This window comes from Phoca vitulina, unplaced genomic scaffold (assembly GCF_004348235.1).
Source record: "Phoca vitulina isolate PV1807 unplaced genomic scaffold, GSC_HSeal_1.0 scaffold4, whole genome shotgun sequence".
In the NCBI taxonomy this organism is placed as follows: Eukaryota; Metazoa; Chordata; class Mammalia; order Carnivora; family Phocidae; genus Phoca; species Phoca vitulina.
The window spans coordinates 145,284-168,133 of NW_022589707.1; the positions used below are offsets into that span (position 1 = coordinate 145,284).

Here is a 22,850-nt window from a genome sequence, read left to right on the forward strand (position 1 = left end):
GCAACTGATTTCACCTGCTAAAGAGAAACCAGAATGGAGGCCACAGTTTGAATAGAGCCCCAGACCAGACACTCATAAACATGCCATCAAATCTTAAACTGCCCTCATTTCGCCTACATGGGATGCTGGCCTTAAACAAAACTTAAGCTTTCTTCATGACAGTGTGACCTTAGTACAGTTCCAAGCCAATCGGCTATGCGCAAGAAAACTTACACAGGGCTACTACCCTAAGAAGAATCTAAATTTCTAGTAACCAATCACAATTAAAAAAAAAAAAAAACCCGAAGTACTCCCTCCTTCATATTTTATAAACTGAGCTTTAAATGCCGAGAGCCAAGCTCTTAACCACCTTGGGTTTGAAGTCTCCCTGTTCATGAACAGCTCCTTTCTTGCTCAATATGGTATTCGTATCAAGTAAAGTTCCCTGAATTTTCTTTTGACAACCCAAAGGGTGAGGAAAAAAAGCTGCACAGAGCTGATCCAAACAAGCAGTGATGGGAAAGAATAAAGCTGTCTTCTGAGTGCATCCTATGAGGTTCGCTCTTTTGAAAATAATGTCTGTGCGTATTTCTTAGAAATCATGAGGCACATTACTAGAGGATGCAGCTAAGAGCCCCTGGAGAGGAGGACCCAGCAACAGAGAAAGTTGGGACAGGGTACTCTCATTTTTGGTTTAAGTCTTGTTAGAACTACGTAGATAAAAAAACTAATTATGAAGAAATATCTGTAAATAACTGGAAACACACAGGAGGTTGAATATCCCCAAATCTGTGCACCTCATTTATATCTTCCTTGGGGATCGGCCACCTCTGCCTGCCCCGCCACCACCACACTGGCCCCAGGAATTGTGTACCCCAACTGGACTTCCTGGAAGCTGTGGCTAAAATGTTGCCCAAAACCTTTTCTTTTTGTCCCCTTCAGAACGAGTGACACAGAGGGAAATTTCAAACAGATTTTTCTAAGTCTTAGTAATGGAAAAATGGCGAAGGGGACCTAACTGTAGTGAGTGCATGCACGCGCGCACACACACACGCATTCCATAAAGTCCATAAAAATGGTTTGGCTTACAAACACAGACTTCTAACCCTTCCGGGTTAACGCCACCCCAAGGCTGGCAGGCCATACCCGTGAATCACTGGGAGACAGCTGGCGCCCTGCCTTGGTTCTCTCCCAGCTCCTGCAGTGCCCCCACTTGGGGGCCATCACATCCGGCCCACCATGCAGCAGTGGCCTCCTACACAGCATTTGAGCTCCTGCTCATCTCTCACTGAGGGCCCGCCCACTCAGTTTTGGTTTCTGCCTAGAGGCGTGACTTCTGGCCCCAGCTCTGTGACGTCTAGCTGTAGTTGATGACCTCACCTGTAGAAAAGGCACTGCCCACCTGAAGCGCATGACCTGCCACTTAGCATGTAATGACACTTTCACTAATAAAAACAAGGGATTCCACCAAGGCCCTCTACTGGCATGTCTACTTTTGTTACTGACAAATATTAGTTTCTTAACAATGGAATCTAATTGAGTTTTCTTCCTGGGGGAAAGCAAGAGACGTCATCAAATATGACCAAAGTCTGAAACCAGAATTTAAAGTATGGAAAGAGGGGCATCTGGGTGGCTCAGTCGGTTAAGCGTCTGCCTTCAGCTCAGGTCATAATCCCAGAATCCTGGGATCAAGTCCCGCATCGGGCTCCCTGCTCAGCAGGGAGCCTGCTTCTCCCTCTGCCCCTCACCCTGCTTGTGCTCTCTCTCTCACTCTCTCTCTGTTTCTCTCTCTCTCAAATAAATAAATAAAATTATAAAAAAAATAAAGTACAGAAATAAAAGAATAGTCAGAAACTCTGTAGAATGATAAAGTAAATAGCTCTAAATAAACAAGTCTACGTAAGAAAAGGCTGAAATAGGAAAGTGTTAACAACATCCTGCTCTAAATTCTGCTGCTTTCCAGTTCTCTGTTGCTCCTAAGAGACTAATGATTAGAGACTATGAGGCCAGAGCAGTTGACCCTGGGCAGCTGAGCTTGTCCATCTCCTTTGAGTGTGAGCCCAGGTTCTCCCATCACCTGTCCTTCTGTCCCTCCACAGGGGAGTGGGAAGGTGAAAGCATTATGAGGAGAGCTGCCAAAGATGGCTGGACACGGAGAAGAATACTTCATGAGGTCTCTCAGCCCTGCGCTGAAGTTCTAGACTTAGAAACAAACCCGTCTTTCCAGAGGGGTTTGTAGTGAGCAAGAATCAGAGCAAAGGTGTGCCATGAATGGGAGAGACTGACTCTGGAAGTCCCTTTAACAGTTCTTGGAAGCTGGGTGCTCTCATTGGCTTATACACTACTTCTCTTGGATCTACTGGATTCTCAGGGAGCCCTCCGTGGCCTTTTGCGTTGAGTGCTGTGTTCCCTTTTTACCAGAGGGCAGCACTGCATAAACTCCTGTTTCCCCCATGGCATGTTCTGTTGGATTCCATTTACTGGTGAACGAAGAACAGGTCACACACTGGGCAGAAGTCACCATTCAAGGCTAGGGTGGGCTTCCAGTTGCCTTAACAGAAGTACTCAAGTCTCTTGGGTAGTGAGCTGGAATGCCTATGGGGGAAGTGGGGTTCCTGTTTTCATTTGAAAACTTAATGATTAAGAGAACCTTTAAAAACTGATTTCACATAAGTTTTTGGTGCCCATAAAAAATGCGGCTGCAGTTGTTGACTACTTTCCTAGGTGGATGAGACTCTCACTATTGTAACTTAACGGTGTTCCTTTACCCCCTAGCTGAGGCCATCCTTCCCCAGAGGGATGGCTCTGGGATCAGAAGATAGGACTCTGGCTTCTGTGTAGTGTAAATGTACACACCTGCTTCAAGCAACTTTAATGTTTTTGATTGGTTTGTATCTCATAGCTCAGTAGCTGATAACAAAGTTAAAAATTCTGTGCAAAAAAAAAAAAAAAAAAAGGAAAGTGTTAAAAACAAAACACACACCTCTTTTTTTCCTCCATAAACAAAGTGACTGTCCTCTACATGTTCAGTCCTATTGAAAAGACAGCTGATGAAGCCAAGGAGGGTGTGACAGGTGAGTGGACCTCCCCTGGAAACACTCTGCCTGTTGAAAAGCTTCGGTCCATGCAATTTAACTGCCAAACATCTGACAGAAATTAATACTAAGTCTGACCACATCAAATTGAGACTGTCTTTTTAAGAACAGGTAAAACAATTATAAAATCTAAAAGAACAAATCTACTAGTTGTAAACCCTAACAAGAGCAATGGAAGAATTAGCTGGGTTTCCTCAAAGGATCTGAGCAACAGGAAATCAACAGCACGATGACCAGCAGACCCCGATGTCCCACCACCTAAGCTGAGCTGAGCTGCAGCAACGTGAGCTGATCACTGGGGGCAGCCAGTCCCCTTTCTCCAGCCAGTTCTCGTGGAGGGAGGGAGCTAACAGCGACCTGCACAGAAGGTCTGAAAGAGCCAGGAAAACTAGCAACCTCCTGCAAGGGGGACTGGGGATGGGAGTGAAGACTTTTAGAAAATTCTTACACTGAAGTCTTAAATAATCTCATCTTATACCTGGTGTATAATAATAATAATATTATATTAACAACATGATTAGCACAAATCTTGAAACAGAAAGAGATGGAGTCCGGTTGGCAGTAAACATCCACAAGCAGGAAGTGTAAGGAGTGTAAGGCACACACAATACACAGAATAGAAAGAATTTCAGTTTCTCTGTTTTCCAGCTAGATGGCTGGGATTCCCTGGTCTGTTTTCTCATCTGAAAAGACTACTACTACCTGCCTGAGAGGTTTGGTTTAAGGATTAGAGAGGATATATATATGAGACTCAACACAGGACCTGCACACAGTAGATACTCAGTGACCACAGAAGCCACTGTTATGATTTCCAGACATAAGAATAAAATAAAGACACAGAAGCTTCCTGAAACACTTAGTATAAGCAGATCACACACAGTATTTTAAGACAAAATATAAGAAACATTAAAAATGGATGGGAGATTTTGTTCAAAGGCCAAAAGAACTTTTCTTGGCTGTGAAAATTATGATGGGATTTTCTTTTTCAAAATTTAAGTTCACTCCAAGAAGAAGTCCTATTTGTAAAAATAATAATAATAATAATTGAAAGATAGCACCAAATACTATTTGATTCTCAACTCTTAAAGTGGTTGTCACAGGAGGATGCAATGTGGGAGAAAAAACACTCACCAAAGCAAAATAGCACCTGCACTGTATTTCAACACTGTTTTATATCCCAGTGATCAGCTCAATGCCCTTTAAAAGTTCATATTTAAACATACAAATCATTTTTGTTTGGCCCCAGTTATATTCTGAAGTCTCCTTAAAGTTTTATACTTCACACATGAAAACTGTCTAAATCAGACAGCAATTAAAGGATAATCACTAAAGACCTAATTAAAGTCACAAAAAGGGATCACACAATGCAACTCTGTTTCCAGACTTCTGTACCCGTTTTAGTCCCACAGATGACCGACGAGGACAGCCCCGTTCTCTATAAAGCCTTCCCTGACTCCTAGCTGCAACCCTCAAGCAAACTTAATTACCCTTCCTCTGATTATACTTACTGTTCATCCAAACAAAACATAACCCAGACTGAACTGTCCCTTATTTCCCCCAGGGAGCGAAGAGTTCCCCCTTTCCTCACTTACATAAGTTAAAAAGAAACTGACCAAGTGCTTACATGGAGCTCGGCCAGCCCCAGCGTCGGGAGACACCCCGTGCTCAATACCAGTCACCCGCTGCTTTCCACAGGGGTCCCCAGGGCAAAGCACATCACTAGTGCGCATTCCTTTCAAGCAAAAGCCAACTTCTTGTAAGTGGGTGTGTACTTCTTAAAAATGAATTTCCCTTCATTCTCACTGCTTTTAAACAGTGCCAGGGGAAGTGACGCTCTTTGAAGGCGTAATTCGTACAAGTGCCCTGGGCCGAGGGCATGAGGACACCTCTATTGTTGCAAAAGAAACCAGTTTTTACATCATTTCTGAATGTTTGGGGAGCCATTTAAAAATGATGAACAATGATAAAAACAAGCATACGGGTCGGGAATGTGCAGAAAATAATCCATGTTTTAGCTGCGCATGAAAGGGTGGTATAAACCAAGGGCTAGGACATCAGTGAAATCACAGATATTCTTAGTTCTTATCCCGTAGAAGTCAGGATGCAGACTGCTGCTGTATTCCTAAGTCATGCACAGCAGCCTCTTCTGGAAGGTTGCTGTTACCAGATATGCTAGTAAGTAAATAAGAGCTTTCTAAGATGAAAAGTTGTCTTCCTTTTTTGACGCCCCCTGCCTTCCCTTTTTGATGAAAACCCTGGGTATCTGACGGAAACAGAAGGCAAAGAGACCAAGAGGTAGATGCAAGAGAGAGCACTCTTCTGAGAAGGTAACAAGCGCTATTATGTTCATCTTTCTCCAGTACCCCCACTAGTAACACCTGGGCCAAGCCCACCAACACTTCCTGGCCCCTGGCCATGAGGAAACAGCCCTGGCATAGAAGAAGGAGAGGCGCCTCCACGCCTCTGCCCATGCCGTCCCTCCCTCTAGCATGTCCAGATGCCCTTCCTTCTCCCTGTCCACCTGTCCTGTCCCCCCCCAACTCAGTTAAAACATATCATACCCCGTAAAGACTTTCCTGATCCCTCCCTCCAACAGCCAGCAAAATGAAATCATCCTTCCTCAGCAGCCTCGGGGCACTTTTCCTGAACTTCTTTTACAGCGCTTGTGTTATTTTTAGAGTTTCTTGTTCAAGTGTCTGTCTCTCCCGAAAACCTGCTAGCCCCCTGAAAGCAGAGACCTTGCTTCATTTGTGTCCATCTGGCACATAGCGGGTAGTCAATAAGTGTTTGGTGGAGGATGGATGATGGATGGAGAGATGGATGAAGAGTGGATAAAGTACTGTATCCCAAAGCAGGGAGAGTTCTGGGGTGCAAAAAATATAATCTCTCTCTCTGTCTATGTACAGGGAGAGGGCAGAAATGGGAAGATGACCACAAGCCACAGCTGCCCTTGTGGGTTTCCCATGTCAGATGATGGTGGCGAACAAAGGTCTACGTGAATCTTTACCCAGGGAAGCCAACAGCTCATAATTCAGCCGCATCACGTCTCTGTACAGCTCCTTCTGCCGCTTGACTAGCATGCCCCACTCCTCCCGGGTGAAATACACCGCCACATCCTCAAACACCACCGGGAGCTCCTCAAACACCACAGGAACCTCCTCAAACAGCCCCTCTTCAGAAGGATCCTGCAACAAAGAGCAGTAGTCACTCAATACGCCTCTTACGCCAGACACCCAGCGTGATACTTTTAGGGTCCTTCTCGAGGCCTATTTCCCTTGGGAGGCTTGCCAAGAGGCCCAGATGTAACTGAGGAATTAATGTATCCATTGAAAGTCAGAGAAGCAAATTTGTGAGGCCCAGAGTTAGTAGGTAAAAAAAAAAAAAAAAAAAAAAAAGAGCCTCAGTCTGATCCGAGGGTCTCTTAGGAGGAAATAAAAATGCGCTGAAGAACAGGGGTCCTGCAGAGCCTTATGACTGCACTTGCCCTATACAGTCCTAAGGCGGTGCCTTCTACCCATCCATGACTACAATGGTGACCATCTGCCTCTAGCACCTGCTGAGATTTCCCACCGGGAGAGGAAGAAAAAAGAAGTGGTACAGAAGAACGAAAGATGCCTGTATTCAGTGACTCGGTTGACACATGCCTTATTGCTAAAGGAATTCAAATATAAACGGTTAGACCTATTTATTAGCTTCTAATACTAAAAAGTAGAAGGAACATGGACATGAAGAGAAATGAGCTTCGTCACTTTTCTAGATTCTGGAAAAATTCAAGCTTACTAACTTTGGCTGGGCCCTTAGGATGTGAGGCCTGAGGAACAGCTGAGCTATTCTCATGGGAATACCCAAGGGGTACTCAAAATGGTTTCTAGTAAAATCTTGCTTATATGAAATAGTTGAGAAATGGTGAAGGATCTCGTTAATCAAAATTCCAGCTCGCACAGGTTCCTTACCGCCACCTTTGCAAAGAACTAGGAACTCACAAGGTACCCGCGAGGTGAGCGCTAGAGCTTCCGGCCCCGCGTGCGCGTGCGCAGGGAGCGGAGGGGCGGTGCCGCCGGCTGGTGGCCACGGGAGGCGCACCACGAGCCCTCGGGCTCCGGCCACGTCAGTCCCCCCGCGCTCTGTGTCCTCCCAAGAAGGCGAGTTAATAGGACTTGCTCCACCAGCCTCAGAGCAGCATCAAAAACATGACATAAAACAACGCGTGTGAGGAAATTCTGCAGTGTTTAACGCTGCTGCATGATTCTGAAGTTAAAGTTAAAAACATTTTAGAAATTAATTATTTAAGAGCTCTGTGGTTGTTCTGTGGTCACGTATTATTTATTGAGTTCTGTGACTATTTTGGATTCTGGATAAAGGTTATCGTCCTGAACTGAAGAAGTTTTCTTTATATCAGATGTTGGAACGTTCTGTCCCACTAATTATGTTTTGTTATCGGCGAAAGGAGATGAAAATAATAGGGCTGTTGTCTTAAATAAATAACACAGGGTGCCTGGGTGGCTCAGTTGGTTAATCGCTGACTCTTGATTTCAGCTCAGGTCATGATCTCAGAGTGGTAAGATCAAGCCCTGCATGGGCTCCACGCTCAGCAGGGAGTCTGCTTGAGATTCTCTCTCCCTCTCCCTCTGCTCCTCCCCCCATGCGTGCTCTCTCTTTCTAAAATAAAGAAAGAAAATCTTTAAATAAATTAATTAATGAGGTAACACTAGTAAAGCACGTAAAACAATGCCTAGTGCACCGTAAGCATGTTAGGGTCTAGAACATTATAATGTTTGCAGCGGGTATGGCTATTATAATTTTCCCGTCATCGTCACGCAACACGTGTTGTTGCTAGTATGGAATCCTTCCCCTCAAGACACAGCAATCATTACAAACACATTACCTGGCCGCCGGGTTCAGCAGCATCACGCAAAATGTTGACATTTGAGGACCTGTGGGTATCATCAGCAGTTTCTTTTTGCCTCAACTCAGAAATGCAGTCTAGATACAATGTAGGAAATGCTCCATTCCCCCCAGGGTCCTCCAGGTCAGCTCTTGGGCTGGGCAGGAGCTGGGCCATGTTATCATAGGCTCCCAGAGGCCCCGGGGGGTACAATATGGGATAGTCTGCCGTAAAGAGGTGCTCAGGGCTGGCCAGGACATCTCCAGATTCCTCTCGGACGCTCTGGAAACGGTCTGCCCAGATGGGGTCCCGTGCTGCCAAGGCATTGACGCAGAACAGGTGAGCTTTGCTCTTGGCGTGGTATTTGAGAGTCTCCACCTTGAATGGTCCTGTATAACCTTCTATTAATCTTGACCGTTTGTCCCTGACAGATGGGTATTCGCGGCAAGCAGAGCAAAAGAGAGCCGTCTGCTCCTCATTCATGACCAGCCATGGGAACTGCACAAACCAAGACTTCTGGATAGAGCGGGGCTTCAAGGGTTTTTTGCTTTTCCCTGTACAGTCTACCTCAATGTTGCCACGCTCTGTGCTGAAGTGGGAAAGACAGGCTTTCTTCTGTGGGGGCAGATCTAGTCCGGCTTCTCTGGCAGGACTTCGTGAGTCCTTTTCTTCCATGCAGCCCATCTCGTTTTTCCCTTTAGAGAAAAGAGACCAATGCAATTTGCTCAGAAATCCTATAGTTAGAGCCACTGCACCTCATGGGCCTCTCGGTGTAGCAAATATGAGAGCTGGAAATCACACACAAGAGTGGCCCAGGCTCTACTTGGAATTCTCTTCTTTCAGACCCCCAGCTCCCCAGGCCCACCTCACCTGACCCGGAAGACAATCAAATGAGCTTTAAGCATCTCCCCCTTTTTGAAGTTTAAAGGGCAGATACGCCTGGCCAAAAAGATCTCTACAGTTTCATCTCTGCAACCTAAGATAGTGGAACCATCTTCAGGAGTTCCAACTTACTTATGGATAAGAACGCTGAACTTAATAAAATGTCGGTTAAGGAAGATAATTAAAGCCAAATCCTGCAACTCCATCCTCAGCAGGAATCCCCTTCTCCAGTACCCCTGCCAGACAGGCATTTGCACTTTGCTCACGTATCTTTCGGGCAAGGGTACAACCTACCACCTCCTGGGTAGATGGTTTTGGTCCCCAGAGTTTGCCTTTAGCTGTGCTCCGCTTTTAAGTAACTTCCACCCAGGGTCTCTACTTCAGCCCTCCAGAGAAACACAAGTCCTCTCTCACACCACAGCCCTTCCAAAGAGGCAACAACTCTCATGAACTCACTAATATTTTTCTTCCTCAAGCTAAACTAGAAGTTTCTTTATTCACTCCTAAGTTAGAAACGCAGCTTAGACAGCTCTAAACTCCTCCAGAGCCATTTCTTGTGCATCAACGTAAGTGCAGATGCCCAGTGGCCAAGGACTCAACGGTATTTGCTCCAACTGTAGCCAACTCAGGAGCACAAAATGGCTAATAAAGAGAAAGCCGGGTCAGAATTAAGAGCCAAGCATTGGGGGCGCCTGGGTGGCTCAGTCGGTCTGCCTTCGGCTCAGGTCGTGATCCCAGGGTCCTGGGATGGAGCCCCACATCGGGCTCCCTGCTCAGCAGGGAGCCTGCTTCTCCCTCTCTTTCTGCCTGCCATTCCCCCTGCTTGTGCACGTGCGCTCTCTCTCTCTGTCAAATAAATAAATAAAATATTTTTTTAAAAGAGCCAAGCATTGGAAAACAAAATAAATTAGTATCTCTGAAGTCTCGGGCTCCCTGTGGTCCCTCTGAGACAGATCACAGGGGAGAGCAGATGCCTGTGAGTCGGCTCCTGTAAGAGCTGTCCTCCCTTTTCTCCTACAGTGGGGGCTGCTCCACTCAACCATCTCATCCAATGACAAGATGTCACCTGGCCTGACTCTAGCCAAGCCAGTCCCTCAACAGGACAGGCTTCTCAGAGGAGAAAAGCCAAGATAAATCCCTAGAACTTAACAAACATCTGTTCATTCATTCAGTGATTATTTATCATGCAACTGCCATACGCCAGGCTTTGGTCTCAGCACTGGGACTATAGGAGTCAACAAGACAAAGTCATGCCTCCATGGAACTTAGCATATAGAATTATAAATCAACAGATACTCTCAGGAAGAAATAAAATAAAGGGAGATGGAGAGGTTGGAGGACGATATTGAGGGAGGTGTGCATATTTCAGATAAGGTGGTGGCTGGGGAAGGAGAGCATTTGTGTGAGTGAGTTGGCAGAGAACAGGGAGAGGCCAAGGATGAGACAGGAGTCCTAGTGCCCATCTTTCTGCTCCCTCTCTCCAGCTAGCACCCCTCCTCCGGTGCGGATCCACACTTACCTGGGTGGTGGCTCAGGACATTCCTCTGGCCCTGGACATTGCCTAGCCATGGCTCTGGCCCTTGCTCAAACTTGTAGAACAGCTCTGGGTTGGCAATAGTCGGTCCTGAGTCAAGAACAGAGAGAAGCACTTATGAAGTCTTGGATCCAGGTCACATCACAACATTAAGGAAGGGTCTACCTGGGACATCCTCTCCGCACTGTAAGATAATTGGTCAAGGACACAGGTAGGAATCTCGATGCTTTAGCACAGTGGTTTGGAAACTCAGACAGAAACTCAGATATCCATGAGGTCCCCAAAAGAATGGGGGTCTGAGTGAATGCAAGGAGGGGCACAAGCAAGGCTCTGTGCCCCTTTTGAGGCTGAAAAGGTATGAAAACTACTGGTTCAGAACAGAGGCTCATAAACTCAAATGCTGAGAGGGGTCAGACCGATAACATAACTGAGGAAACCAGGCCAGATGAGCAGGCTGTGGTGACCTGTGTATGGGGGCAGCCGCTGCTCCCCCCCAGGGGGAGGCCACCATGTGGAACTCAGGGTCAGCATAGCCAGACTGTCCTGCTTTTCAAGAAAAACCAGAAATCATAATTCCATGTGAAAGTTCCCACAGGTTAAATATTGACAACTTATTAAATATTGTAAAGAAACTGAGGCACCTGGCTGGCTCAGTCGGAAGAGCGTGTGGCTCTTGATCTCAGGGTCGTCAGTTCAAGCCCCATGTTAGGTGTAGAGATTACTTAAATAAACTTAAAAAAAAAATTTTTTTTTAATTGTAAAGAAACCAAGCAAAAGTGATGAAAGCCAAAAAAAAGGCCCATGAGCTGCTACTCTGCAACTTCTGGTTTAAAAGAACCAGAAGTTTTCAAACTGGTTTTGGCAGGCATGGGAGAAGACCCAACCCAGCTGCAATCCCTCCACCCACAGAGAGCTGAGACTGTTGCTCCCATTAGCCTTGGACAGGGGCCAACATGACAAGAAGAGAAAGGTACAGCAGGTGGTCATCGAGGTGAACTGAGAAAATAGTATGTATGTTGTACCCACAGCTGAACGACCATCACCTCTGTCCATGGTACACAAAGTCTACCCACAGGAGCAGAGAAAAGACCCTCAGAAAACAGAAAAGATGAAAAATACCTACATGGGCACCAAGTTTGAAGTTGTTTTATCTCATTAAGCCTCTATGACAGCCGTCTGAAGGAAACCAAGGCTTAAAAAGTGAGAGGGTTTGGGGCACCTGGGTGGCTCAGTTCGTTAAGCATCTGACTCTGTTTCGGCTCAGGTCATGATCTCAGGGTTGTGTGATCAAGCCTGGCGTTGGGCTCTGCGCTCAGCACGGAGTCAGCCGGAGGTTCTCTCTCTCCCTCCCCTTCTGCACACACACACTCTCTCTCTAAATAAAGTCTTAAAAAAAAAAAGTGAAAGGGTTTTGGTCGAAGGCACACCAGTGCCACGTGGTGGAGGCTGGGACTGAGAGCAGATTCCCACATACCAGATGATCCTCTTTCTACCACCACTCACTACTTCCCAGGGCCCTATGGGCACCTGAAACAAAATCCACCCTGCAGCTCCGCAGACCACAGGTGGAGCTTCCCACCTGGCACCCTGTGATATGGTGAGGCATCAAGGTCCAACCTTGACATGCCCGACTTCCCCACTTCTCTTGGCCAATTGAAGGGGAGAAGAGAAAGGGTGGGATGTGAATCCACGTGCAGTTAAGTTACATATGGGACTGAGCAGATGAATAATGTAAACAGGTCTGAAAAAAATGGTAGGAGTCCAGAAAATTCTCAAGTATGTCATAGTTGAATACAATCTGGAATGCTGATCTAGATTCAGGTGGCAGGAAAGTGAAAAGAAACCCATACCTAGTGGTGCCACCAGCTTGTCAGAACCACAGATCTCCCTCTGTTGCTGACTCAGCAGCATCCATTCTTCCTGAAGCAAGTATACGGTGATGTCATCAAACGTCACAGGAGCCTGGAGGGAAAAATGACACAAGCTAAGCATCAACTTCCTCCTTAGATTAGCCTTCCACACCTGTGTTCATGACCACTTGAGGGCACCTGTACTCTGGGAACCCTATCAGATTGGGGGAGGGGCATTGTCCATCTCCATATAAGACCCACACCCCACCTCTCTCACCTCCTGGGTCCAAATCACAGTGGGAATGACTCTCTTCTAGGAAGGGTCACACACCAAAATGGGAGTCATCAAGAAAGCTGACTCAGGGATTCCATTATCCCTTCCCTAACATGCTCTTTCCCTCCCCAGTACGCAGCACTTCTCAGCCAGGGCCTCAGCAACAACTTACAGCACATTCTTGTACAAAATCTTGAACCTGGTAAGGAGGATGTATCTGATTCCTAGAAACAGTTGAAAGTCATTCAGAACTATGTGTGTCAATGAAATCAGTGATCAAGATAGACAAAGCTTTGGAGTGGAGAACTATATCCCATGGGGCTTGTAAAGTGGCTCTGTTCTGCCAAAAAAGGGTATGGGGTTCAGAAAATATTTTGGGGAGTACTGGAATAAGATGGCAGATTGAACAAGTACACTGAATTTTGTATCCTTCCTGTGAATTTAGAAGATACTTTCCCCACCAAAACACTCCAAAGCAAAATCCCCACCAGGGTGGGAAACAAAACGAGAGGACAAAAGTAATATGATTTTGGGAACTGAAAAGCACATGAAAATAACTGAGCAGATCCAAGAAAATCAAATCCTCACCCAGCAGCAGACAAATTGAGAAACAACCCAATTTATGCCAGAAAATCCAAAAAAGGCTCAGGATCTGCAGCACCAAGAACCTCCAGCCTGGGAGTGAAGGCAGTAAGGCTAAGACCACAAGAAGGGGTTGGGTGGGACGCTGTTCTCCAACAAAAGACTGTCCAGATTCCCCTGCACGGCTCTGCGCTGACAAGCCCCCCTTCTATGGGCTCAGAGCTTCCAGTTAGAATTTGGGTTTCTGACTATTAAGTGTTAGCTAACAGCTTGATGACCAGACATCTGAGGAAAGTCTCTCACAGGGCTGAAGAGACCAAAACAGACAGTTGCAGGGACAAGAAGCAGGCAGGAACTGAGGAAATGAACATGAGGCATGGAGAAGAAAACTTTACAAAAATAAAACTATCATCGTAGCCTCAGAGAGGTAAGCTACTGTGGCCAAGCAACAAACCCTTATAAAAGAAATAACCAGAAAAGGAAATAGAAACCATTGCTCTGTTTATCCTTTTAATTTCATACCATGAACATTTATCACCTAGTTTAATAAATAAAATTATTTTTTTTTTAAAGATTTTATTTATTTAATTGAGAGAGAGAGAATGAGAGCGAGCGAGCACATGAGAGGGGGGGAGGGTCAGAGGGAGAAGCAGACTCCCCGCCGAGCAGGGAGCCCGATATGGGACTCGATCCCGGGACTCCAGGATCATGACCTGAGCCGAAGGCAGTCGCTTAACCAACTGAGCCACCCAGGCGCCCCTAAATAAAATTATTAACAAAAAATAAATTCCCCACCGCCAAAGCAAAACAACATCTTGGGAAACAGTATCTTGGGGTAAGTAGAAGTCCTTCCAGAGTGACAACTGTGAAAGGGACACATTCTTTTCCATCTATGACAAGTTCTAGGATATTTGTCTAAAATCGCTTTGTAACTTTATGGTCAGATTTCAAGCACATGAAATATCTGTTTTAACTTCAACAGTAGAAACTTCTTGAGAAAAACAATACAGATAATTCTTACCAGTCACTGTTGAGTTGTATACTTAAAAAAATAATTCGAGTACTTTTCTTATGAGTCAATACATGTTCACTGCAGGAAATTTAGACAGTGAGCAGAAAAAAAGTGTTAGGATCACCCACAACCCCCTTACTAAAACAAGAAGTACTATTGACATTTGGTATGTAACCTTCCAGTCTTTTGTCTATAAGTATGTATGAATGAACAGTTTTAAAAATAAAAATGGTTTGGAAACACAATGATCCAAAATCTTTGGGACATAGCAAAAGCAAGGTAAGAGGGAAGTTTATAGTGATACAGGCCTACCTCAAGAAACAAGAAAAATCTCAAACAATCTAACCTTATGCCTAAAGGGACTAGAAAAAGAAATAGAAACAAAGCCCAAAGAAATGAAATTATTAAGACCGGAGTGAAAATAAATGAAATAGAGACAAAAAAAATAGAAAAGATCAATGAAACCAAGAGCTGGTTCTTTGAAAAGATAAACAAAATGGATAAACCTTCAGCCAAACTCATCAAGAAAAAAACAGAGAAGACTCAAACAAATAAAATCAGAAATGAGAGAGGAGAAATAACAATGGATACCACAGAAATAGAAAGGATTATAAGAGAATACAATGAAAAATTATATGTCAACAATTGAACAACCTAGAAGAAATGGATAAATTCCTAGAAACATACAATCTTCCAAAACTGAATCAGGAAGAAATATAAAATTTGAACAGACTGAGTACTAGGAATGAAATTTATTCAGTAATCAAAAAACTCCCAATAAACAAAAGTCCAGGACCCGATGGCTTCACAGGTGAATTCTACCAAACATTTAAAGAAGAGTTAATACCTATTCTTCTCAAAATTCTAAAAAATAGAAAAGGAAGGAAAACCTCCCAATTCATTCTATGAGGCCAGCATTAACCAAAACCAGACAAAGACACCACAAACAAAGAGAACTACAGGCCAATATCCCTGATCAACATAGGCAAAAATCCTCAACAAATACTAGCAAACCAAATTCAACAATGCATTAAAAAACATCATCCACCACAATCAAATGGGATCTATTCCAGAGATGCAAGGATGGTTAAATATTCACAAATCAATCAACGTGATACATCACATTAACAAAAGGAAGGCTAAAAGTCATATCATCTGAATAGATGCATAAAAAGCGTTTGACAAAATAAACATCCATTCGTGATAAAAACTCTCAACAAAGTAGGTTTAGAGGGAACATATCTCAACATAATAAAGGCCTTATATGAAAAACCCACAGTTAACATCATATTCAGTGATGAAAAACTGAAAGCTTTTCCTCTAAGATCAGAAACAAGACAAGGATGTCCACTTTTACCACTGTTGTTCAATGTAGTACCAGAAGCCCTAGCTGCAGCAATCAGACAAGAAAAAGAAATAAAGGCATCCAAATTGGTAAGGAAGAAGTAAAGCTGTCACTATTTGCAGATGACATGATACTACACATAGAAAACCCTAAAGATTCCACCAAAAAGTATTAGAACTAATAAATGAATTCTGTGAAGTTGCAGGATACAAAATTAATATACAGAAATCTGTTGCATTTCTCTACACTAATAACAAAGTAGCAGAAAGAGAAATTATAAAAACAATTCCATTTACAATTGAACCAAAAAATAAATAAATAAAAGACTTAGGAATAGAAAACTATAAGGCATTGATGAAAGAAATGAAGACCACACACACACACAAATGGAAAGATATACCATGCTCATGGATTGAAAGAATCAATATTGTTAAAATGTCCGTATTACCCAAAGCAATCTACAGATTCAATGTAATCCATATCAAGAAACCACCAGCACTGCAGCCACTCTGGAAAACAGTATGGAGGTTCCTCAGAAAGTTGAAAATAGAGCTACCCTATAACCCAGCAACTGCACTACTGGGTATTTACCCCAAAGATACAAATGTAGTGATCTGAAGGGGTATGTGCACCCAAATGTTTATAGCAGCAATGTCCACAATAGCCAAACTATGGAAAGAGCCAAGATGTCCATCAACAGATGAATGGATAAAGAAGATGTGGAATATATATACAATGGAATATTATGCAGCCATCAAAAACCTGAAATCTTGCCATTTGCAACAATGTGGATGGAACTAGAGGGTATTATGCTAAGCAAAATAAGTCAATCAGAGAAAGACAAGTATCATATGATCTCACTGATATGAGGAATTCTTAATCTCAGGAAACAAACTGAGGGTTGCTGGAGTGGTGGGGGTGGGAGGGACAGGGTGGCTGGGTGACGGACATTGGGGACGGTATGTGCTATGGTGAGTGCTGTGAATTGTGTAAGACTAATGAATCACAGACCTGTACCTCTGAAACAAATAATACATTTTATGTTTAAAAAAAAAGAAAAAGAAGATAGTAGGAAGGGGAAAATGAAGGGGGAGAAATCAGAGGGGGAGACGAACTATGAGAGACTATGGACTCTGAGAAACAAACTGAGGGTTCTAGAGGGGAGGGGGTTGGGGGATGGGTTAGCCTGGTGATGGGTATTAAGGAGGGCACGTATTGAATGGAGCACTGGGCATTATATGCAAACAATGAATCATGGAACACTACATCAAAAACTAATGATGTAATATATGGTGACTAACATAACATAATAAAATAAAATTAAAAAAAAAAAGAAAGAAACCATCAGCACTCTTCATAGAACTAGAACAAATAATGCTAAAATTTGTATGGAATCACAAAAGACCTTGAAGACCTAGAATAACCAAAGCAATCTTGAGAAAAAAGATGAAAGTTGGAGGTATCACAATCCCAGATTTCAAGATAAAGATATATTACAAAGCTATAGTAATCTAAACAGTATGGTACTGGCACAAAAATAGACACATAGATCAAGAGAACAGGATAGACAGCCCAGAAATAAACCTTCTCATATATGGTCAATTAACTTATGACAAAGGAGGCAAGTATATATAATGGAGAAAAGACAGACTTTTCAATAAACGGTGCTGGGTAAACTGGACAACTACATGCAAAAGAATGAAACTGGACCACTTTCTTACACAATACACAAAAAACTTCAAAATGGATAAAAGACCTAAACACGAGCACTGAAATCATATAAAACTCCTAAGACAAAACATGGGCAGTAATCTCTTGGACATCAACCTTAGCAACATATTTACAGATGTCTCCTCAGGCAAGGGAAGTAAAAGCAAAAATAAACTATTGGGACCATACCAAAATAAAAAGCTTTTGCACAGCAAGGAAACCATCAACAAAACAAAAAGGCAACCTACTGAATGGGAGAAGATATTTGTAAATGATATATCTGGTTAATATCCAAAATACATAAAGAACTTACACAAGTAAACACCAAAAAAAAATCTGATCAAAAAATGCACAGAGGATTTGGATAGACATTTTTCCAAAGAAGACATATAGATGGCCAACAGGCACATGAAAATATGTTCAACATCACTCATCATCAGGGAAATACAAATCAAACCACAATGAAATATCACCTCACACCAGTCAGAATGGCTAGTACCAAAAAGACAAGAAATAACATGGGCACCTGGCTGGCTCAGTCAGTAGGGCATGTGACTCTTGATCCCGGGGTTGTGAGTTCGAGCCCCACAATGGGTGTAGAGACTACTTAAAAATTTTTAAATCTTAAAAAAAAAAAAAAAAGACAAGAAATAACAAGTACCGGTGAGGATATAAAGAAAAGAGAACACTCATGCACTGTTGGTAGGAATGTAAATTGGTGCAGCCACTGTGGAAAACAGTATGGGTGGGGTCCTCAAAAAATTAAAAATAGAAATACTATATGATCCATAATTCCACTATTGGGTATTAACCCAAAGAAAGCAAAAGTACTAATTCAAAAAGATATATGCACCCCCATGCTTATTAAAGCATTATTTACAATAGCCAAGATATGGAAGCAACCTGTGTCCATTGATAGATGAATGGATGAAGATGTTTTATACACATATTGCTCAGCCATAAAAAAGAATGAGATCTTGCCATTGTGACAACATGGATGGACCTAGAGGGTATTATGCTAAGTGAAATCAGTCAGACAAAAAAGACGAATAGAATGACTTAATTTATATGTGGAATCTAAGAAACAAAACAAATTAACAAAAAAACTGAAACAGACTCATAAACACAGAGAACAAACTGATGGTTGCCAGAGGGATGGAGGGATGGTGGTGGGAGAAATAAGTGAAAGGGATTAAGAGGTACAAACTTCCAGTAATAAAATAAATTAGACATGGGGATGAACAATACAGAATGGGGAATATAGTCAATAATATTTAATGATGTTGTGTGGTGGCAGATGGTAACCTCACTTGCAGTGAGCACTGAGTAATGTATAGAATTTTCCAATCACTATGTTTGTACATCTGAAACAAATATAACATTGTATGGCAACTATATTTCAATAATAAAATTTAAAAAAATAGAATTGTCCCTGCCAAATGTGTATGTTTTAAATAACTATTTGCTCTTAGAGTGTCTTCCAAAGCAAAATGTGATTATATTTCCAAAATCCTGCCGGAAAATGGGCTCCACTAAACAAGGCTGTCAGACAGGAAAGGGGTACACAAAAGAAATGGGCTAAGGAGGGCCGCCTGGGTGGCTCAGTCGTTAAGCATCTGCCTTCAGCTCAGGGTCCTGGGATCGAGCCCCGCCTCGGGCTCTCTGCTCAGCGGGAAGCCTGCTTCTCCCTTTCCCACTCTTCCTGCTTGTGTTCCCACTCTCGCTGTCTCTCTCTCTGTCAAATAAATAAATTTTCAAAAATCTAAAAAAAATAAATGGGCTAAGGAGAGCCAACATGGGGAAGGGGGAAGAGAACATTTGAGATTAAACTTAAGGCAGATCCCAGGATGATTACTGTACACCAGGACTAGCAAGCAAGCTGTTCCGACTGGGACAGGTTAAACTTGTGACCAAGGACAAGCAGGACTCCCTATTCATACCCACCCACCCCCCTTCTTCCTGAGGGAATAGGTGGGCTTATAATGAAAGCCAAGAGATCCATCACTTTAGCTTTAGCATCCACAAGGATGAAGAGTATGGGCAGGACTGAATGCTTAGATAATAAAGAAGTGTCTTCCCAACAAGAGTGACTGCCCTAACTCTGGTATTTCTCTTTTAACCAATATGTGGCAAGAGTCTTCTGATTCCAATGTGAAGAAAACACAAATCTTGAATAAGAGCAATTTCTTATCTATAATATAAAACAAAGAATATCTCTGGATGTTCTATTTTACTGGTTCCCACTGTCTATAGGGCAGAACGCTGACATAGGCCAGCACCAAGTTCCCTCTATCTGAACATAACCCACCTTCCTAACTTTAGCTCTACGTAATGCCCCACCTGGAATCTCTGTTGCAGATAGATTAGTGTAATTGCAATCACTTAACATATCTTGCACCTTTCTTCCCTCTACACACCCAACCTTTAGATTCCCTGACTCTGCCTATTTCCTCCTACCTACTTAGTCTACCCACACATCCCGGTCCTATTCACCTTCCATCTCTTTCACAAGGGATTCCCTAACCACCTGATCTATGCATTTCTCCTTCCCCTGAGCAAGGAAGCCTTTGCATCCCTCATGGAGCTGGAGTTACTCGGGAGGCCTAGGCTGATTGGCTTATTTTATAACCTCTTCACCATCACCTACCCTGTCCCCCCCACCACATTATGCAGAAAGTTTTTCATAGGCACTTAATTACTTCATTCAACATACATTTATTATTGTTTCTCACGTGCTTGGTGCATGGTGATCCTAAGACATGGAAAACAAAACCACTATTGTTAAGGAGATTAAAATCTATCAGGAGGTGACAGGCATCAATGATATAAGTGCAATAACAGAACTGGGCCCAGAGAAAAATGAGATCAGAATGACCACTTCCATGGAAAAGACAGAGGGGGTAGGAACCAGAAATGCGGAGGCAGTAAATACATACACAATAAATACTCCTATTTGGCAGCACCAAAAATCAAATGTCTCCCAGAGGGCACAGGGTGTCAGACTGCAGTGTTCTTCAGAGCATTCACACCCTGTAGCAGAAGGGCTCCTGGAATGATGCTATTTTATGAGTCATTCATTCCAAAAATACTGAGAACTTATGAAATGCCAGATGCGGCTCCATTGTCCTAGCTGGGGATACAGCAGAGAGTAAAGTCAGCACACATGTAAATAAATAAATATGAGAATTTTATATAGTAATGAGGGCTGGGAAGAAAATAAAACAGGATAATGGGATAGAGTGATGGCGTCAAGTCTTTGACTTCTATCCATTATTCTGCCAATGGCAAGCAAGATACCCCACACCCAATCCAATAGGCCAAGACTGCTTTTAGTTAATAAATATCACAAAATTGCACCAAAGGAAGATACTAATAATAGACCAAGCCACTACCTCAAGTGGACCCCCAGTCTCGAGCCAAACATGTATATATGTGTATATATATATATATATATATATATATATATAATATATACTCACAAGGGAACTTTAATATAGCACAGACATTCCACCCAGCCTAGTCGCTGCCACTCATTTGCAAGATATCTAACACTGCCAGTTTGTTTTGCAATCACTTTATTTCATCTTTGGATAACCTTCTAATTTCCCAGGTTAGGAAACTGACACACTGTGGAAGGGTGAGCATCTTTTTGAGACACCCTGCAATCAGGATTAGAATCTAGAGTGAAAGTTCCAGTCCCCAGGGTTTTCAGTTAGTGGTTGGGCCTAAAGAGGACATCAAATCTCTCCCCTACCTCCCAAAATGTTTACATTTCTCTCTTCTCCCATTAAAAGCCAAGAAAGCCTAGGGGTACCTGGATGGCTCAGTCAATTAAACAACTGACTCTTGATTTCAGCTTAGGTCATGATCTCAGGGTCATCAAGCCCTGCATGGGGCTATGCACATGGAGCCTGCTTAAGATTCTTTCTCCCTCTGCCTTTGCCCCTCTCCCACATAATCTCTCTCTCTCTCTCTCTCTCCCAAAAACAAAAAATAAAATAAAATGTGGTAACAAAAGCTAAGAAAGCCTACAACTAAACGGAATAGCTTGAAATCAACCTCAAACTACTAATTCCAACTTTCAATGCCAATTGCTTATGATCCTTCCTCCCCATTACATTCTGCTCCCCAAACTTGGTTCAGTCAAAACGAAGCCGGGGATATTACTGGAGAGTAAGGGCCATTTCCTTTACTTCTTTCATATCCCCTGTAGTGCTTAACATGAGGCTGGCACACAGTTCACCTTCAATCTTTTAGTTAGGTTCCGTTGAGCTTTATTTGTCTTAGACTGTTTACTTTGGTTGTTTCAACTGTTAAATGCATCCCTGTAGCTTGTGAAGGGGAGGGAGTGTGGAAGAGAGGCTTAAGTAAGGGGTAACTTCTTTTGTTAACTCAGTCCTTCCCAGCCTTTTTAGGAGAAGCTACAGCGTGAATAATAACCTCATTATCCTTTCTCTCTTCTGTCTATGGGACAACCCTTCCAGGCTTGTCCTAGTTATTGAAGTCAGATCTGTGGGAAGAACTCCTCAGGGAATGTGGTCACTTCATGTTTATCCTGTATTCCACCATCTCCCTCACAGTAAACCACTGATCACATGTTTATTAACTTTTTTTTTTTTTTAAGGAGACTCAATACACACTGGAAAATACGTGGAAGGAATTCCCTTTGCGCCAAAGAAGCAATCCTCAAGAACTGGAAGCAGGCAGCAAAGAACATCCAGAAAGATCTTGGTCCCAAAAGGTTGCCACTGTCTCCAAATCAAATGCCTACAACCAAGCTGGTCTTTTCACACTGCCTCTGAGCTCTGGCAAGCCTGCCCCAGCTCACAGCCTCCTGCCCCAAGCCTCGAGGAAGTTTATGGAATATGCTTCCAGGCGATTCTACTGCTACACGAAGTAGATAAGCTAGCAACTTTGAGTGGGCAGGAAAAACGCCAGATGCCTTCTTTTTCTTCTCAGCCCTTTCTCGGGAAGGGGGTCTATGTAGTCAAGGCCAAACCCTTACCCTGCCTCTCCGTAACCCCTACCCCTTGGCTTCCACTTCGGTCTTAACCAGCCTTAAAATACGCTGGGCCTCTTCGAAACTCCCGACGGAGGTGTGGGAACACAGGAAGCACCTTCACATCATTACACTGAGCGGGTCACCCACCCCAGCATCAACCGAGCGGGCCACTGGGCAGAGGGCGGCTCGGCCAGCGGGAGAGGGAGGGGGGCAACGAGGCCGCGCGGGGCTCGGGGCCGGTGCGTTCGCTCCTCCCTGCGACACCCGCGGGGAGAAGGCCGCCCGAGTGCGGAGGGAAGAGGTGGCGGGCGAGCGGGCGAGTCCTTCCCTGCAAGGCTGGCTCATCAGCGGGGACTCCGCCCGTACCGCCCGCCTCGCCGGAGCCCAGGTCAGGGATCTACCGGAGGGGAGAGGGCGGCCCCAGGGCCCTTCCAGGCCTACCTTCCCCGACTCCCTGGGCTCCATGGCCCCGCTTGCGGTGGCCGGTGCTGACCCCGCCACTGCCTCCAGTCCGCCCCCTCCCCCCGCGGCCTGGCCTGAGGATGCCGCCGCCGCGACCACCTTGGGGACCCGGGCCCCCGGAGGGCAGGGCGCCCGGACGGGGAGGGAGCACGGCCGGGAACTTGCTCTCCCTCGTCGGGAGAGCGGGAGCGCTCCCTGTGCCGGGAGAGGCGAGCGGCGGGGACTAGCGCCGTACCGA

At 44.1% G+C, this 22,850-nt stretch overlaps 1 protein-coding gene across 3 annotated transcripts in view; it reads right to left on the reverse strand.

Annotated features, from left to right (window-relative positions):
* The window catches only part of ZNF862 (zinc finger protein 862), a 35,857-nt gene extending 13,007 nt beyond the window's left edge, over positions 1 to 22,850 (reverse strand). For 2 of the 3 annotated variants that reach the window (XM_032401354.1, XM_032401353.1), the window contains exons 1-5: positions 22,592 to 22,850; positions 12,226 to 12,337; positions 10,361 to 10,465; positions 7,960 to 8,654; positions 6,082 to 6,259 (exon numbers count right to left, since the gene is read on the reverse strand). In XM_032401354.1, coding sequence (XP_032257245.1) covers positions 6,082 to 6,259; positions 7,960 to 8,654; positions 10,361 to 10,465; positions 12,226 to 12,337; positions 22,592 to 22,615 — 1,114 coding nt within the window. In that variant the 5' untranslated portion in view covers positions 22,616 to 22,850. Of the gene's footprint in view, positions 1 to 6,081; positions 6,260 to 7,959; positions 8,655 to 10,360; positions 10,466 to 12,225; positions 12,338 to 20,084; positions 20,279 to 22,591 lie in introns of all 3 variants that reach the window. The other variant, XM_032401355.1, reaches the window with a different exon arrangement.